Below are 19,498 nucleotides of genomic sequence, written 5' to 3' on the forward strand. Positions count from 1 at the left end.
ATAGCAAGCTATCAAAAAGCATGGCTAGGATAATGACCTGATAGTCAGTTAGTGATGTTGTCCAAGGCATAAATAATGACGAGGATATCACGGAGAATCATCTGTTCTTCAAAAAGAGTTATGGAATGGTTTTACATCTACCACACAGAGCAGATGGAGCTTTAGGATTTAAATCTAAACCAAAAGACCACTGGAGTGTCAACGATAATTCTGTTGCTCAAGTCCCTGGAGTGGATCTTGAACCTATGACTTCTGCAACGGTTACGCATCAGCAATTTTTATTCACATAACACAGAAACGTCTCTGCCAAATTTGAGAATCACTTAAGTACATATAACATAAACAATGCCATCATTACGGAGCATTTCTGATGTGTTACATCATGGGAAAGTAACCCAGTGTTACAGGCTTATGCTAACATAGAGGGACAGTGAGAGAGTGAGACAGACAGAGAACGACAGAGAGAGTGAGATAGAGTGAGACAGAGAGTGGGTGAGACAGAGCGTGAGTGAGACAGAGACTGGGTGAGACAGAGTGAGAGAGCTAGAGAGTGAGACAGTGAGAGTCAGACAGAGTGAGAGCAAGACAGAGAGTGAAAGAAACAGAGACATAGAGTAAGGCAGAGTGAGAGTAAAACTGAGAGAACGAAAGTGAGATAGAGAGTGCGAGTGAAACAGACAGACAGAAAAAGTAAAACCGAGACAGAATGAGAGAGACACAGACAGAAACAGAGATAGAAACGCAAAGACAGAGAGAGAGAGAGAGAGAGAGAGAGAGAGAGCGACAGAGACAATAGAGTGGAACAGTGAGAGAGTGAGTGAGACAGGGAGAATGAGTGAGTGTGAGAGAGTGAGTGAGCGAGTGTGTGTAAGACAGTGAGAGTGAGAGAGATTGTTTGGACTCACCATGTAAATCACCGCATTCTCCACCCTGGGGGGTTATCAGACTGGGCACAAACCCTCCATCTTTGCCCTCCAATTCCAGCCCACCCATACTCTGCCCCATCTATCCCTGTCACAGCTCTAAGTGCATTTCCACTGCTGTGGCTGTTCTGTCCAAACCACTGAACGACAGCTGCAGAACCGCCACTGACTGCCATAAGCTATTGAATATCAATTGCTGGAACATTCCCATCGGAACAGGCCCTTCAGGTTTCTGGAGAGCTGCAGACGGCCAAAGTTATCCACCATGATTCTACCCCCCACATGAGCAGTTGCAGCAAGTGTGTCCCATGGATCCCAGATAATCAATGTGGGTACAAGGCCAACTTCTTGTGTGGGTGGGGACGGGATAGAAGTGGACTGCCTTCAAGGCCTTAAACTGTTTCCTTCCCAAACAAGAGCTAACACAGTGAGGTGGGGCTGCACAACAACATCCAGGACCTGTGACCATGTCCATGCAACATCTTTAGTCCTGCCCACTGCTGCAGTATTGAATCTACACTAAAACTCTGACCATCAGTGTTTCTGTTGGTCCTGGATTTTCAAACTATGCGGACAAAGTTGTTCCTCTACTTTCCACCTTCCCGTTATAATTTAACTTGCACGAGACATGGTTTATATTTTAAATCCAAATGAAATACAGGAACATAAAATATTAGCTGAAAATCAAGAGCTCCACAAACCTTGACCGTCTGGGACGACTCGATTGGCAAGGCCAAACTCGTGGGCTTCTTGTGCACTAATGGGACGACCAGTCAGTATTAGGTCCAATGCCCTGGATAAGCCAATCAGCTTTGGTAGTCTTACTGTGCCTCCGTCGATGAGTGGAACACCTAGGAAGACAAATGCAGGCAACGTTTTGTACAGCTTCAGGACTCTTGCAAATGCAACAAGTTACAGGCTTCTGCTCATTATATATAATTACCAAATCGTCTGCAGAAGACTCCCATGACAGCGTTTTCCTCCATTACACGCAGGTCAGCTAACAAGGAGAGTTCTAATCCACCAGCGACTGCATAGCCACTCACCGCAGCAACCACGGGTTTTGAAAACTGCATCCGGGATGGGCCCTACAGAAAGAAAAAAAACACCGCATTGATGAACTCCAAAAATTGTTCATCCCTGTCCGGCGAAAAAATAAAACCGGGAAGGCGGCTCAACCGTGGCTAACGAGGGAAATCAAGGATAGTGTTAAATCCAAGGATGAGGCATATAAATTGGCCAGGGGAGGCAGCAAACCAGAGGACTGGGAGAAATTTAGAACTCAACAGAGGAGGACAAAGGGGTTAATTAAAAAGGGGGGAAAAGAGCATGAAAGGAAGCTTGTGGGGAATATAAAAACTGACTGAAAAGCTTCTTTAGAAATGTAAAAAGAAAAAGATTAGTGATGATAAATGTCTGTCCCTTAGAGTCAGAGACAGGTGAATGACATGATGGCGGGACTGACTTATGGTGAAAGAATGGGTCGACTGGGTTGGTATTCACTGGAATTTAGAAGGATGAGAGGGAATCTTGTAGAAACATATAGAATTCTTAAACAATTGGACAGGCTAGATGCAGGAAAAATGTTCCCGATGTTGGGGGAGTCCAGAACCAGGGGTCACAGTTTAAGAATAAGTGGTAGGCCATTTAGGACTGAGATGGGGGAAAACCTTTTCACCCAGAGAGTTGTGAAATTCTCTCTCACAGAAGGCAGTGGAGGCCAATTCACTGTATGTTTACAAGAGGGAATTAGATTTAGCTCTTAGGGCTAAAGGAATCAAGGGATATGGGGAAAAAGCAGGAACAGGGTACTGATTTTAGATGATCAGCCATGACCATATTGAATGACGGTGCTGGCTCGAAGGGCCAAATGGCCTACTCTTGAACTTATTTTTTCTATGTTTCTATCACACCTGGAATATATATAGTATAGTATATCTTTATTGTCATTTTCCTGAGTACTCACATACCCAGAGGAAACAAAAAAACGTTGCTCAACCAGTGTCCATTCAGTGTGCAGTAAAAAATAAATAGAAATAAAAATACATATATCATGAACAAATTAAACACTCTACTCTCTACTAAACATCAACAGGCGTTCCGATCGGCAGCGGCACGACAGTGGCTCTGCTGCAGTGTGTCCAGGTTGGTGGTTGGTGCGCGATACTTTGGCAGGGGGCAAAGTCCGTTTATCAGTCTTATAGCCTGCGGGAAGAAGCTGAGGAGCATCCTGCTGGTTTTGCAGCTAATGCTCCTGTACCTCTTCCCAGATGGCAGGATGGAGAATATGTGATGCGATGGGTGGTAGGGGTCTTTGATGATGGAGATGGTTCTGCTGATACATCTCTTCCTGTATATGCCCAGCAGGAAAGGAATAAAAAGATAAATTCAAGATAATCACTGCTGGTTCGAACACATACAAATCCCTGTAGTGCACGAACACAGGTGTGTGAACACCAACAATGTCTGAAGAAAGGTTGAAACATCACCTATCCACGTTCTCCAGGGGTGTTGCCTGACCCGCTGAGTCACTCTAGCACTTTGTGGGTTTTTTTATCGACAGGCTAATCCACATCCAACCTGACAAAAGGCTGTGGAGGCCAAGTCAATGGATATTTTTAAGGCAGAGATTGATAGATTCTTGATTAGAACGGGTGCCAGGGGGTTATTGGGAGAAGGGAGGAGAATGGGGTTGAGAGGGAATGATAGATCAGCCATGATTGAATGGCGGAGTAGACTTAATGGGCCGAAATAGGATAATTCTGTTCCTATAACCTATGAATTTATGCCATGACCGATCCCAACTTGGCATTGCCTGGTGATCCGGATGGAGGTGATAGTTGAAATTGGCCTTTATGGCCAGCTGCAGCCAGGACTTTGAAAGTGTTGCCAAAACCTGGTGACATGTATATACACTTGTATATAGAAACATAGAAAATACATAGAAAATAGGTGCAGGGGTAGGCCATTCGGCCCTTCGATTGGCTCAGTGGGCTATTTCTATGCATTAAATCGAGCATTATCAGATCTTACAGATCTGAGTGCAAAAAATATATATCACTGCACCTTGGTACATGTGATAGTAAAGAACCATTGAACTGTTGAGTGTGTCATTGCATTTATATAGAACACCTCGCCTTGACGATCCAAGGTAGTGCATATCACAAAATGTCCATCATAAAGCAGGAAATGGGAAGTAAGTTGGGTGAAGCAAGTGGCCGTGTACTCAGCTATGGACTTTACAGGGACTTTTACAGGGACTTTTCCAAGAGAGAAAGGCGGACAGAAAATCTTTGAAAAGAACTGCACATCCTGGTTGTTGAAGGGTCTGCTACCAACTGTGGAGCTGTGGAAGAAAATCAGAACAACTCTACATAGAACAACTCTGCAGAGAACATTTACTGGAATGGTACCAGAGTTGGGGGTTTTGTTAATCTGCAGAGGCCAATGTCCCTCGGGGCAGGTTAAATTGTTTTTTGTGGAGTTCAGTGTGAGTAGTTGGGTCAGTGAGTTCTGCCCTCTTTGCTCAGCTACCGTTACACTTAGAGATGACCACACTTCACACCCCAACCTAACTCCAAGACAATTTTGCTTTGTATATTTCAGGAGCCGGGTATCGTTGCTAAGGCTATTGTACAGCCTATTAAGGGAATGAGGGGAAGTGAGCTGCTATGAGTGAGTGGTGGAATATTGCTTTGGGGGAACGGGTTGCGTTAGGGGAACAGGTAAGTGGTGGGATATTGCATTGGGGAATGGGTTGTGTTGGGGGGACCAGGCCTCCCATGTGACTGGGACCCGTCACACTTAGTCTAGTTGTAGATTAAAACTTATCATATTATGGTCACTACCTCCTAATGGCTCCTTTACCTCGAGTTCCCTTATCAGATCCGGTTCATTACACAACACTAAATCCAAAATTGCCTTCTCCCTGATAGGCTCCAATACAAGCTGCTCTAAGAATCCATCCCAGAGGCACTCCACAAACTTTCTTTCTTGGGGTCCAGTATCAACCTGATTTTCCCAACCTGAAATCTCCCATAACAACTATAGCATTACCTTTGCAACATGCCAATTTTAACTCTCGATTCAACTTGCACCTTATATCCAGGCTACTGTTTGGGGGCCTGGGGATATCTCCCATTAGGGTTTTTTTTCCCTTACAATTCCTCAGTTCTATCCATACTGACTCTACATCTCCTGATTCAATGTCACCCCTCCCAAGGGGCTGAATTTCATTCCTCACCAACAGAGCTACCTCTGCCTTTTCAATGGGAGGTATACCCCTGAATTTTAGTTCCCAGCCCTGGTCATCTTGCCGCCATGTCTCTGTAATTCCCACAACATCATACTTGCCAATCTCTAACTGAGCCTCAAGCTCGTCCACTTTATTTCTTATACTTCGTGCATTCATATATAATACTTTTAATCCATTACTCGCCTCACCGTTCACATCAATTCCTATTTCACTTGGCCATACTCTCCTATCCTTTCCTGAGCTTTATGCCCCGTTAATTCTGGTGTCTTTCTTCACTTTTCTTATACTCTCTTTCCCTTTAACTCCATCCTTTTATTTCCAGTTTGTCTCCTCTCCCCCCCCCCCCCCCCCCCCCCCCCCCTATTTAATTTAAACCCACCCGTGTAGCAGTGGCAAACCTGCCTGCCAGAATGCTGGTCCCCCACTTGTAAGATGCAACCCGTTCCTTTTGTACAATTCACCCTTACCCCAAATCAGATCCCAGTGGTCTAAGAATTTAAATCCCTGCTTCCCGCACCAGCTCCTCAGCCACACATTCAGATCCCCTTTCTCCCTGTTCCTGCCCGCACCAGCACGAGGAACTGGAAGCAAACCGGAGATAACCACCCTGGAGTCTTTCAACACTACACGTCAGAGTCCGGGGTTGATTTGGAACTGTGAGCTGACGGATCTACTAGCTGTGCCACTGTACCAGGCAGCTGCCATAAAGCTGGAAAAAACAAAAAGTCTCTGTAAAGTGATTGAATTAAGCACTCTCCCGGCTTAGAAATATACTTCAGGGAAGGGACTCTGCCATCCTTCCAAGTTTGGTCCATGTACAACTCCAGACTCACCAACATGGTTGACTCTTACTGTATTTTAAAGTGTCCCGGCATGCACATTCAGCAGGAATTTAAACAACCAATACTGGCCTTGCCAGTAATGTCCACAGTGGATACGCTAAAAAACGAGACCACACCAAATAGCAAAACTTCACGTTCAGTTTTCATGCTTTTTTGTTTTCATTCCAAGCTTTCTAATATATTCACATGCGCCCTCTACAGATCAAGACGGGAAACTAGCAAACAGTCAGAATCATGGAAAGAGAACAAAAAGTGCTGTAAATGCACACCAGGCCTTTGGCAGCTGAGAAAAGACTAAATCAGGAACTTTCAACAAAGACAATGCCTGGCACACAAACCTATATTTTCCACATCAGAACCTAATCCAAAACCAAAATCCGCCCATCCAAGGCCACAAGAAATTGCAGAGAATTACGGTCTCAGCCCAGACCATCACACAAACCAACCTCTCTTCCTTTGACTCAATCTACACCTCACGCTGGATCAGCAAGACCACCTGCATAATCATGGACAAGTCTCATCCCCTTTCCTATCAGGCAAGAGGTACAGAAGTGTGAAATCGCGTACCTCCAGCTGTTATCAAGCAACTGAATCACCCTATCAACCACTAGAGAGCGGTCCTGAGCTACCATCTATCTCATTGGAGAACCTCAGACTATCTTTATTTAGACTTCATCTTGCCCTGTACACAGCTCAATTGTAATCATGTATAGTCTTTCCGCTGACTAGTTAGCATGAAATAAAAAGCTTTTCACTGTACCTCGGTGCACGTGACAATAAACAATGACTATTGTTATTGTATTTTTCACATCTCCATTCAACAGGTCCAAATAAATCGAGGACACCTCTTGATGACTTTATGTAAGTTCCTTTTGTAGCCATGACAGGATCTAGTAGTTTAGTTTTGATTTAGTTTAGAGATACTGTGCTGGATCAGGCCCTTCGGCCCATCGACCAAAGATCCCTGTACTCTAGCACTAAACTACACATTAGGAACAATTTATAATTTTTAATTATAGCCAATTAACCTACAAACCTGTGTGTCTTTGGAATGTGGGAGGAAACCAGTGCTCCTGGAGAAACCCACGTGGACGCATGGAAAACATACAAACTCCATACAGACAACACCCGTAGTCAGGATCGAACCTGGGACCCTGGCGCTGTAAGACAGCAACTCTACCGGTGCGCCACCAAGCTGCCCCCAGTAGTTTGCTTTGTGAATGTAGAAATATATTGTCTGATCCGTATCTCGAGGATGCTCATCCACCTGTCTCTAACCAAATTTAACTGCCTTGGTACAATTCACCTGAATATCATTTAAAAAGGCAAAAAAATAATTTTTAAACTGCTAAAGTACAGGTGATAGAAATTGGAAGTAAACCTTCCCGAGCTCGAGAAAATGCTAGAAACAGTAGATTAGTTAATCACTAATCAGCATGTGGACCAGAGAGCAAGCTAAATGTTTCAGATGTGGATGATCACCCTGAGTTCAACACTTTCTATTCTCTCTCTACATTCCCACTCAGTGAGAGACGGAGGGGTGATCTTGAAGAGGTTTATAAATCACGAGGGGACTAACGAGGGTGAATACATGCAGTCTTTTTCCTAGAGTTGGGGAATCAAATACTAGAGAGCCCATGTTTCAGGTGACAGGAGATGGATTTAGCAGAAACCTGAAGAGAAACCTTTTCACAGGGGGTGGTGGGTTTATGGCTCGATGGCAACATTTAAAATACATTTGGACAGGTGCATGGATAGGAAAGATTTGGAGGGGTATGGGACAAATGCGATTAAATGGGTCCAATGGGTTTCTTGATCAGCATAGATGTGTTGGGCACTGTTCTGTATGCTATGTCTATGATTTTATTTCCTGAATTTTCTCTGTACCAATTTACTGGGTGCAGTACATGTTTTATCAATTACTCGGGTGGTAGGACAGTATATCGCCAGAGACCCTGTTTCAAACCTGCCTTCAGGCACTGTCTACATGGAGTTTGTACCTTATCCCAGTGATTGCATGGGTTTCCTCTCACATCGCAAAGACATGTGGGTCGGTCGGTTAATAGGCTGCTATACATCGCGTGGATGAGGGGTAGAATCTCTGTGGGAGGGGAAGGTTGATGAGAATAAGGACAGGTTAAAAATTGGATTAATATGGTATTGGTGTTTAAATGGATGGGTGGTGGTCAGCCTGGGCTTGGTGGGATGAAGGTCCTAGTTCTGTGCTATGTAGGTCTCTTTGACAAGAATAGCAAAGGAACAGTCATCTTTGTGCAAGAATATTGATCAGAACAATGCACAGTGAGTTGGTAGAGGCATTTGTGGATTCTAAACACTGACAGAGGGCTGCATTCACAGTGAACCAAGAGCCTCTTTCTGTCCCACGATTTTCTCCAAATCTGCACACACTTTCCATTTTATTGGCCTTTTCCTACTGTTCAACCACAATTTTCCTTTCAACCACGGAATCATGGAATTGTCATTGAATAGAGAGTCTGTCAATCCAGACTGGATCGTTGCAGAGAAATCCTGTCATTCCCATTCTCCTACTCTTTCCTGTCCAATTCCTTTTTGATGGCACCAACTGTTTCAATCAGAAGAGAATTCCAGATCATAACCATTTACTTCGTAAAAAAAAAACATTTTGCCTCAATCCTCTTTTGTATTTCATGCTTTCCGTTTCAAGTTTTAAATGTGTATCCCCTTGTTCTTCCACCATCTGTTAATTGGACCACCCTGTTTCAAACCTGCCTTCAGGCACTGTCTACATGGAGTTTGTACCTTATCCCAGTGATTGCATGGGTTTCCTCTCACATCGCAAAGACATGTGGGTCGGTCGGTTAATAGGCTGCTATACATCGCGTGGATGAGGGGTAGAATCTGAGTGGGAGGGGAAGGTTGATGAGAATAAGGACAGGTTAAAAATTGGATTAATATGGTATTGGTGTTTAAATGGACAGGTGGTGGTCAGCCTGGGCTTGGTGGGATGAAGGTCCTAGTTCTGTGCTATATAGGTCACTTTGACAAGAATAGCAAAGGAACAGTCATCTTTGTGCAAGAATATTGATCAGAACAATGCACAGTGAGTTGGTAGAGGCATTTGTGGATTCTAAACACTGACAGAGGGCTGCATTCACAGTGAACCAAGAGCCTCTTTCTGTCCCACGATTTTCTCCAAATCTGCACACACTTTCCATTTTATTGGCCTTTTCCTACTGTTCAACCACAATTTTCCTTTCAACCACGGAATCATGGAATTGTCATTGAATAGAGAGTCTGTCAATCCAGACTGGATCGTTGCAGAGAAATCCTGTCATTCCCATTCTCCTACTCTTTCCTGTCCAATTCCTTTTTGATGGCACCAACTGTTTCAATCAGAAGAGAATTCCAGATCATAACCATTTACTTCGTTAAAAAAAAACATTTTGCTTCAATCCTCTTTTGTATTTCATGCTTTCCGTTTCAAGTTTTAAATGTGTATCCCCTTGTTCTTCCACCATCTGTTAATTGGACCAAGTTCCTTCCATTTCCCCAAAACCAGACTCAATCTTGGCCAGCTCCCGTAAATTCCCTCTCAATGTTCTTTATTCCCAGAACAAACCTGGCTTCTCCACTCTAACCTTTGGAACTGAAATCCCTCTTTCCTACTTAATCTTTTCTGAATGAGAGCAAGCATATTGTTTAAAGAATAAAATCATAAATGTGAGTCTAAAACATCAAAGATATATTTTCTCTTTCCAAGTAAACCACAAGAATTTAGTATTAATCAAGGACTAGTTCCTTATTTTTCATCCCATTCCCAACACCCAGGTGTTCCAGAGACAGAACTAATAGTCTATGCTTGGCTTCTTTCCCCAATCCCAGCCCTTATCTCTGTAAACCTCCACAACTTTAAACCCCCATAGATCTCAATGTTCTTCCAATTCTGTTTTCCACCACTTTATTATTGGTGACTGTGCCTTCAATTGACAAGGCCCCAAACCCTCAAACTCCCTCCCTAGTGTCTGGAACTCCCCCTCCCCGCAAAAAAACCCCATGGAACTCCCTCCCTAACCTCGGGATCTCAGTCCCTAACCTCTGGGACTCCCTCCCCATAACAATTGGAGCTCCCTCTGTAATTCCTGGAACTCCCTCCGTAAAAGCCTGGATCTCCATCCGTAATCCATGGCAATCCTTCCATTGTCAATTCACCTGAGGCTCCAGGGCTTCCTTACCTAAGCAGTTATCCTTTTTTTTCTGTGGACAATTGTGGAATTAAGCCTGATATCATTCCTGCAAGAGCGGAACTCGCTATCAAAACATGGGGGGGATGGGGGGGGACACAATTTTTGACGGCCATATGCGCAACTGTGCCTGTCTCACCGGGTTAACTACAGCCCTATCTGGACTGACGGGATACCAGCGCTGCTTCTCCGCGCTGGCCATATTTCCCGCAAGTCCAAGGAGGTTAACCTGGCGGGACAGGCAGAGTCTGACTGCCGACCTCTCTGGCCACCCGTGGGGGGGGGCACTCGGGACAGCGCCGGAGACCCGGCCGGGATCGGTCCTGCCTGCGGATGAGGCGCAGGTCTGAGCTACGTCTCCCTCCTTCAATCGCCGCACTCTATCCTCAGGTCCCCCCACTCCTCCCTCCTCCAATCATCGCGCCCTCGATCATCAGTCCCACCCCCACTGCTTCGCGGAAAGCTGAGATTTTAAAATCGGGATCACAAAAACTTGGGGGGGGGGATGTCCCCCACCTCCCAAAACATGGGGGGGACATGTCCCCTCTGCCCCCCCCCAGGTTTTCCGCCCCTGCATTCCTGGACATTTCCCAATGTTAGAATCTTTACACAAATGCATGTTGTTGCCGATGCACTTCAGTGCATCATGCTAGTCTTCAACATATAGTGGATGAGCGTCTTCCTCGTGGTGCTTGATGATACATACCAAAGGACCTGGGTCTTTGGTGACATCTTGTTCATACTTAGCAGCAGCTGCATCTTGAGCCAACTCCTTCAAGTCATACCCAGCAGAGAAGTTGCCTCCTGCAAAAATCCAGGGAGAGGATGTCAGCAACTGGGTCACTGAAAGGCACGCGTCATTGTATCAAAGGGGAATTCTTAAAGGGGGGTTAAAAAAGTCTTGTATTTCTATGGAGCCATTCACAATATCCCAGATCACTTTGCAACAATTGAAGAAGCTCTGAAGGCAGTTGCAGTTGTGATGGCGGAATGCAACAGACAATCTATTCCCATTTTCCATGTTCAACAACGTGATAGATTTGCCAGCTGTGGTGCTGGTGTTTTGGAGCCTGGAAACAGTACCTTTAGCCCATTGAGTTCATACCTACCATCAATCCCCATTTATACTGAATGACAATACCACATGACTGGTAAGTTCCAAGAAATTCAGCTACTAATCTCTTAGTTTCACTCCCCTTTCACCCCTCCATTTAAGTAATTTTCTACCAGGGTTTATCATGATTACTAAAGACTAAATGGCCAATAGTCTTATCCAATAACAAACCTGAACAACATTGCTGCCTCTGGTTCTCATCTGAAATTTGTAAGCCATTGAGCTCTAACAGCCATAGTTACAACACATAGTTCTCGAACCGACCAGCTCAACCCTAATGCTATCTGGGCAATACGGACACCACGGACCAGCTCTTGCACTACCTTGGATTTGATTTCTAATTGTGCTTTAGTCATGGAGTGCACACCGTGGAAACAGGCCCTTCAGCCCAACTTGCCCACACCAACCAACATGTCCCATCTACACTAGACCCACTTGCGTGCATTTGACCCATATTCCTTTAAACCCGTTCTATTAATGTACATGTATAATTGCTTCTTAAACATTGTGATAGCTCCTGCCTCAACTACCTGCTCAGGCCGCTCGTTCCATACACCCACCACACTTTGTGTGAAAAAGTTACCCCCCAGATTCCTGTAAAATCTTTCCCCCTTCTCCTTAAACCTATGTCCTCTGGTTTTTGATTCTCCTACTCAAGGCAAGAGGCTCTGTGCATCTACCCGATCTATTCCTCTCATGATTTTATACACCTCTATAAGATCATCTGCTCTCCAGGGAATAGTGTTCCAGTTTGCTCAACCTCTCCCTATAGCTCAGACCCTCGTCAAGGGATATGGGGGAAAAGCAGGAACGGGGTATTGATTTTGTATGATCAGCCATGGTCATATTGAATGGCGGTGCTGGCTCGAAGGGCCGAATGGCCTCCTCCTGCACCTATTTTTCTATGTTTCTAGCCATGTTTCCAAAACCTCCATTGCAAAGTTATCCAGAGACCACAAAGTGGTCAGCTCTGGAGTGAGACGGCTGTTCATTGTTTCAATGATGCTTCAGAAGTGCCTTTAATCTCTCCATACTCAAGAATAGGGTGGCACAGTAGCTCAGCTGGTAGAGCAGCTGCCTGGCAGTGCCAGAGACCCAGGTTTGATCCAGACCATGGGTGCTGTCTGTGTGGTGTTTGAGTGTTCTTCCTGTGACCGTATGGGCTTTCCTCTGGGCACTCCAGTTTTCTACAACATCTCAAAGACAAAGCATGTTTGTAGATTAACGTGCTTCTGTAAATTCCAAAAGTGGGATAACATAGAACCGGTGTAAACAGATGATCAATGGTTAGCGTGGACTTGGTGGGTCTAAGGCCAGTTTCCATGCTGTATCTCTAAACTAATAGGCTTGCTGGGCATCACCAACAGCACATACCTGTGTGCACCATCTGTCTGCACCAGCATAAGTCTGCAGCCTATGAATGACTACTATCCCTTACCTCGGTTTCATTTTTGAAGGCTGGTGAGAATCAATGGCCTTTCCCTCGGCACATGGACCAGTTGGGGCGGAATCCACGGACGAGGGTGGGCATTCTCCCATCTGGACAGCCAGAAGGGGGGCTACGTGATGCTATTCATAGACTACAGTTCAGCCTTCAACACGATAGTCCCCACCAGACTGGCCGGGAAGCTCTGGAAAGGTTCAACACCTCCCGCCTGGGTCCTGGACTTTCCACCGCCATGGTGCCAGGTAGTCAAGCTGGGATGAATACATTCACCCTGAGCACAGGATTCCAGGGTGCTTCCGTCAGCCCCCTATTGTACTTCCCTGTACGTCTCCAATTTTCTGATGACACTGTGGTGGTGGGCCTGATTGCAATCATGAGAGGGCCTACCGGGAGGAGGTGGCTGATCTAGCACTCTGGTGCCAGGAGAACAGCCTCCTCTTGAACATCAAAAAAACGAAGGAGCTGATCATGGACTTTAGGAGGGCACATCCCGAGGACTTACACTCCATTGAGTATAAATGGGGATCCTGGGATAGGGTGAAAAGTTTTAAATATCTGGGAGTCCACATCTCTGAGGATATGACATGGTTGCATCACACGCCTCAGCACTGGTGAGTAATGGCAGCGCCTTTTCCCTTTGAGGAAATTCAGAGTGTCTCCGAGGATCCTCCAAATTCTACGCAGGGCGGTGGAAAGCATCTTGTCCGGGAACATTACCATCTGGTTTGGGAATTGCTATGCCAAGGACAAGAAGGCTCTGCAGAGAGTAGTGCGTTCGGCCGAACGCACTATGGGAACTTCACTCACCCCCCTGCAGGAACTATACAACAGGAGGTGCAACTCCAGAGCAAACAAAATCATGAGAGACCTCTTCCACCCCTGCAACAGACTGTTCCAGCCGCTACGGTCAGGCAAACGCCTCCGTTTCCATGCAGTGAGAACGGAGAGGTTGAGAAGGAGTTTCTTCCCAGAGGCAATTCGGACTGTAAACGCCTTTCTCACCAGGGACTAACTGTACAGAACGTTTTTCCTTCTATTATTTATTATGTAAAATAATATGTGTGTTATGATTGTGTTTATAATTTGTTTGGTTGTTTTGTTGTTCCGCGAGCATTGCCACTTTCATTTCACTGCACATCTCGTATGTGTATGTGACAAATAAACTTGAGACTTGACTTGACTTGGTATAAAGACTCTAGGTTTGCTTTTCAGGCAATGGTTTCCTGGATGTTTGGGGCGGGATGGAAGGGGGAAAAAAACATTTCTCAGTTCAGTTGTTAAAAAATAATCTTTGTCTCAAAAGGAATTGTTTCTCTTCCCACAGGGTGCCGAGCTGATGGCCTGTTTCGTGCTTTCCAACGTGATAACTTTCATTTATTGGTTTGTAGTGGGATTGGTACCAGCATTTTCTTCTGTCATAGGGGAATGAAACAATAAATACATGATTGGTACCAGTAAACAATCTGAGTCCTGGACAAATTGTGAGCAATGACATTGTGGATAATATACAAACCTCTCCCATATAATACAGCTGCTGTGAAAGTCCTGTCATTCTCAAAAGTGGTGAATGCTTCCAATAATTGTAGAGCTGTGGTCCTGTTTATAGCATTCCTCGCCTCTGGCCTGTTGATCCCAATAGTCAAAATTGACCCAGACTTCCCAGTGATTACATTGCTCTTTCCATCTGGAAAACAAAGAAGCATTTACGACATGCATTATCTACCTTTAAGTTATATTCAACAAGGGCCAGAAATTACTTTTACATATTTTAAATGAAAAAAAATCCTACTGGACTAAGTTGGAAGAAAGTATTTCAAATTAAAGCCACTGTAACATTTTACACTGCAGTATAGTGTAAATGTAGTTATTAGTTACAGTATTTATTAGAGAACCAACCAGAGTCACCAAGCAAGGAAACAGCCCTTTGACCCACTGAGTCCACATTGACCATCAACCACCTGAACACTAGTTCTATGTTATCCCACGTCTGCATCCTTACACCAAGGACAATTTACAGATGCCAATTAACCAACATATCTTTGGGGGGGAGTGCTAAATTGGGAGAAGGCAAATCACAACATTATTTGGAAGGAGCTGATGAGAGTACATTGGGAGCAACTGTTATTGGGTAAATCCACATCTGACATCTGGGCACCATTTAAGACCAAGTGGTCAGAATTCAGTTTGGCATGTTCCAGAGAGGAAGAAAGACAAGGATGGTGAAGTTCGGCATGTCTGCAATGACTTAGCAGATGCAAGGGAAAAGCAACCTACCCGGACACAACTTGGTATGGCAATTGCTCTGCTCAAGCTGACAAGAAATTGCAGAGAGTTGTGGATGTCACCCTAGTCCATCACAAGCTCAGTCTCCCCCAATCGATTCCAATCTGTCAAAATAATCAAAGATCGTTTATATCCTGGTCAGTCTCTCTACTCCCCACTCCTGTCAGGCAGAAGATACCAAAGCTCAAGCAGGTCCCCACTAGCATCAGACTAACTAACATCAGACTAGTCATAAACTTTAAGGGTGTTTTCCGATCTCTCCACCGTCCCCACTGCGACTCTTGCACTTTTTCTAATCTGTATTTACACGCTAGTATTTATTTCCTTTTGCACTCCCCGTTGTACGTGTGTATAGTATAATTTGACTGGATAGGCCTCAAAACAAAGTTGCTCTATCTCTCGGCACAGTTCCAATACTAGTGACGATCTCTCCGCCACCACAGATGCTGTCGGCTGCCTCTAACAGTTTGTTTACCGCCCGACAGCCTGAACCTGGCAGCAAGGAAGCCGGTAGGTGCAGGCATGAAGCCCAGCAGAGGCGGGCGGGGGGTGCAAGAAGAGGTGTTTCTGTGTATTTCCCCGCACTCACTCACTCACCTGCTCGCTGCTGCCCGTGGCCGCTGCCGGCTGCAGTGCATCGAGCCCGTGAGGCCAGCGCGGCCCGTGTGAGTGAGGAGCCGGCGGCAGCGCACAGTAGCATCGCCCGCAGCCGGACACCCACCGCCCGGGGAAAGCGGGACCCCACACCGTCCTCACCCCCGCTGCTGAACTAACTAACCCACGTTCAATTCAAAGCAAAAGTGCCACCCACTTCCCGCGAGAGTGTCAAGAGGGGAAGGAATTCTGCAAGCAAAGAGTTTAGTGAACCTTTGATGTCAATGTCCGCGCATCGAACTGTATTGGATCCGGCTACAATCTCACCGCCGTGCAAAAGATTGCAAATGCTGTAATCTTGAGCAGAAAATCCACTAAATTCCCCCACCACTTTATTATTTATTTTTTTTGCATATATTCTTACTGATATTTCGGGTCTGAAGAAGGGTTTCGGCCCGAAACGTTGCCTATTTCCTTCGCTCCATAGATGCTGCTTCACCCGCTGAGTTTCTCCAGCATTTTTGTCTAACTGATATTTGAGCTTAGTTTTCAAACGCCTATCCCCCAGAACTTCCCCCTCCACCACTCTAACGGATTCCTAACAAGAGCAATATTTGTATTTCCAAATTATCCGCAAGTTTGCGGATGACACAAAGCTGGGTAGCAGTGTGAATTGTGAAGAGGATGTTAGGAGGTTGCAGGGTGACCTGGACAGGTTGAGTGAGTGGGCAGACGCGTGGCAGATGAGGTATAATATAGATAGATGTGAGGTTATCCATTTTAGCGGCAAAGACAAGGGGGCAGATTATTATCTCAATGGGGTTAGGTTAGGTAAGAGGGAGGTACAGCGAGACCTGGGCGTCCTTGTACACCGGTCAATGAAAGTTGGCTTACAGGTACAGCAGGCAGTGAAGAAAGCTAATGGAAAGTTGGCCTTCATAACAAGAGGATTTCAGTATAGGTTCTTCTGCAGTTGTGTAGGGCTCTGGTGAGACCACATCTGGAGTATTGTGTACAGTTTTGGTCTCCTAATTTGAGGAAGGACATCCTTGTGATTGAGGCAGTGCAGCGTAGGTTCACAGAGGGCAGTGAAGGCCAAGTCACTGGATGGATTTAAGAGAGTCAGATAGAGCTCTAGGGGCTAGTGGAATCAAGGGATATGGGGAGAAGGCAGGCACGAGTTATTGGTTGGGGACGATCAGCCATGATCACAATGAATGGCGGTGCTGGCTCTAAGGGCCGAATGGCCTCCTGCACCTATTTTCTATGTTTCTTTGTTTCTATCTTTCAGGATCTCCCAAGAACGCAAGAAAACGGGAGCACGAGTAGGCCCCTCAAGCCCCACCCACTATGACTCACCCCAAGCCTTATTCCTAAATTTTTTTTTAAAAAACTTCCTCTTGAATAATCTATATATGCTATCTATCTTCTAATAACCCTGGTGATCTAGCATCTGCACACTCCCAGTGTAGAGAACTTTTATGTCTATTGAAGTCCTCAGTTAATATTTGAAACACAACGACCAATTTACATACAGCAAGATCCCACAAAGAAACACAATGATCAGATAATCTGCTTCAAATAATATGAGTGAGGGGTGAATATGGGTCAGGGAAAAGGAAATGGGAGGTGGAGGGAGAAGGGAAAGTGTCCTTCTCTTGAAACTGTATCCCAATAGTACCATAGGGAAGTGTCAGGTCTCTCAGGTCTCTCAGGAGAGAAAAACAATTAATGTTTCAGGTTGAAAACACTTTGTCAGAATTGGAAATGAGAGGGAAAAAACAGGTGGAGGTTTAGATAGGAACAGCTCTTACAAGGTAAGGCCAAGGTTGCTAGCGGAAATGGTGTTATTGGGGCAATTAGATGACAAAGAAGTGTGATGTGCTGCAAATAGTAGATCAGAGGCAGCTCATGGAGAAGGAACACCAAACCAAGGGCTGCCAGGAGTTAGGAGGTAACCATAGGTTTTTGAGCACCTGTTTACAGTCTCCAATTGATTTTCACACATTGACTGAGAATCACCAGATGATTCAGTAATGGAAGGGTTATTCCATGACGATGGGAAAGCCCTCAGGTCTTTGAGATTTCCACCGTGGGAAAAAGGCCACTGTACAGCTCTTTGACTCGATGTCACAGATGGATGATTTAGAGCAGAAATGGCCAATTCCGACCGATAGGGAAAGAAGATTTCCAGAACTTAGAGAATTCGAAGTGGAGTCCAGCAAGCTGCGAAACATCCAGAGAGTTAAGGTGGAAGGCAATAGAATGCTCAGGTTGATTTGTGCCGTGTGAATGAATGCAGGTACTCCACAACTCTCGTTTGGTTTCCCCAAAGAAGACCGACCACATTATGAGCACTAATTGTGGGACACTAAATTTGGCTTGGTTGCCTGGAGAACTGCACCCATCTTCTCTGGAGAATGCAGAGGGGGAGAGAGCAATTATGGAGCAATTCTAAGTGCTACTGACACACAAATTCTGCAACCCGCTCTCTTTTTATCCCTAAGGCAGACTAGAAATGATGATGAATGTTTGAAATGGGTTAGCTTGATGTGTGCACTTCACCCAGTGTTGAGGAACTCATCTACACCACCAGGTGGCACCACAGGACTATTGGATAAGTTTTGCTGGCCAATAGTCCTGTTTAGCAGCATATGTAGCAATGTTACAAAATGTTGAGATTTTAAAAACCTGCTCCAATCTCAGTAAAATCAGAGCCCATTTCTATCACAGCCGATACCTGTCAATAAAATCAAAGCCAATTCCTATCTTTTCACCCGACTCCATATCCTAGCAACGTTACAAAATTTTTAGATTTAAAAAATCAAGTCTGCAATTTATCCCATCCGATAAAGCATAAAAAGAAGTTTAATTTGACACCTAATTCACTTTCATATATTTCAGTTTAAAAAAAGATATGGTAATATTCATACTCGGAAATTAGCATCTTGTTCCCTATTGCTTTTCCATTGACTTGAACTCAAAAGCTCTGATCAAGGTCACAGTAAAAAGCCCATAACTTTCTTAAAAATTAAGAGAACTGAATGAAATGTTCAGTTATTATAGATTGAAGCATTCTGACACAAATATGAAACAATCTTACTTGGATGACCTGAAATTAAAGCATATAATTAGTTACTTACCTAATTGTAGAACTAATTACAAAATTCAATTGGTCGAAGCCGCCGCATCTAAACATCTATCAATTTGGCCCGCGAAAAGATTTTGGAAATAGCCAAAGTGTCCAAATAACATTCACACAATCGCCCTCACGTGAGTGCCGTTCACAATCGGGCTGGGCCACTCCATGGGGAGTTTTCCCTCGCGCTGGGCCAACGGGAGTGCCGTCTCATCGTCCATGGGAGTGCCGTTATAGGCTGGGCAAAGTGGACTCCAGCGGGATTTTACTTCGGAGTCTCTCACGGGAGACTATGTGAAGAACCCTGCAGCTGCAGCCCGAGGTCGCATGAGCGGCATCAGCGTAGGGTTCAAAGCAGGTGGATACGAACAAAAGGTCGTATTCCCCCGAAGGGAGTGACAGCAGCCCCCGTTTCACCCCCCACCCCCGCCCACGCTACAGATAACTGAAAAAACGGGCAATACAAAAAAGTCAGGACTAGGTACCGCTGCTGCCAGGGCGGCGCCGCCACTTCCGGATCTTAACTCAAAAGCTCTGAGGAGTCAGCCCATTTTCTGCTTGAAATTTTCAGTTTTTTAGATTGAGCCTTCTGAAACAGAGACCTGAAAAAAGCATATAATTAGTTACTCTAATTGTAACAATCTAAACATCTGTCAATTTCCATTTTTAAATAGCCAA

General features: G+C 45.0%; 1 protein-coding gene across 1 annotated transcript in view; it reads right to left on the minus strand.

Annotated features, from left to right (window-relative positions):
- The window catches only part of zgc:101569 (uncharacterized protein LOC449822 homolog), a 39,807-nt gene extending 23,939 nt beyond the window's left edge, over positions 1-15,868 (minus strand). The window contains exons 1-5 of the mRNA XM_055634802.1: positions 15,685-15,868; positions 14,318-14,488; positions 10,950-11,047; positions 1,867-2,011; positions 1,625-1,774 (exon numbers count right to left, since the gene is read on the minus strand). Of these exons, the coding sequence (XP_055490777.1) occupies positions 1,625-1,774; positions 1,867-2,011; positions 10,950-11,047; positions 14,318-14,488; positions 15,685-15,787 (667 nt within the window). The 5' untranslated portion in view covers positions 15,788-15,868. The remainder of the gene's footprint in view (positions 1-1,624; positions 1,775-1,866; positions 2,012-10,949; positions 11,048-14,317; positions 14,489-15,684) is intronic.
- Between the last annotated feature and the right edge of the window lie 3,630 nt (positions 15,869-19,498).

Source organism: Leucoraja erinacea, chromosome 4 (assembly GCF_028641065.1).
Source record: "Leucoraja erinacea ecotype New England chromosome 4, Leri_hhj_1, whole genome shotgun sequence".
Taxonomy (NCBI): Eukaryota; Metazoa; Chordata; class Chondrichthyes; order Rajiformes; family Rajidae; genus Leucoraja; species Leucoraja erinaceus.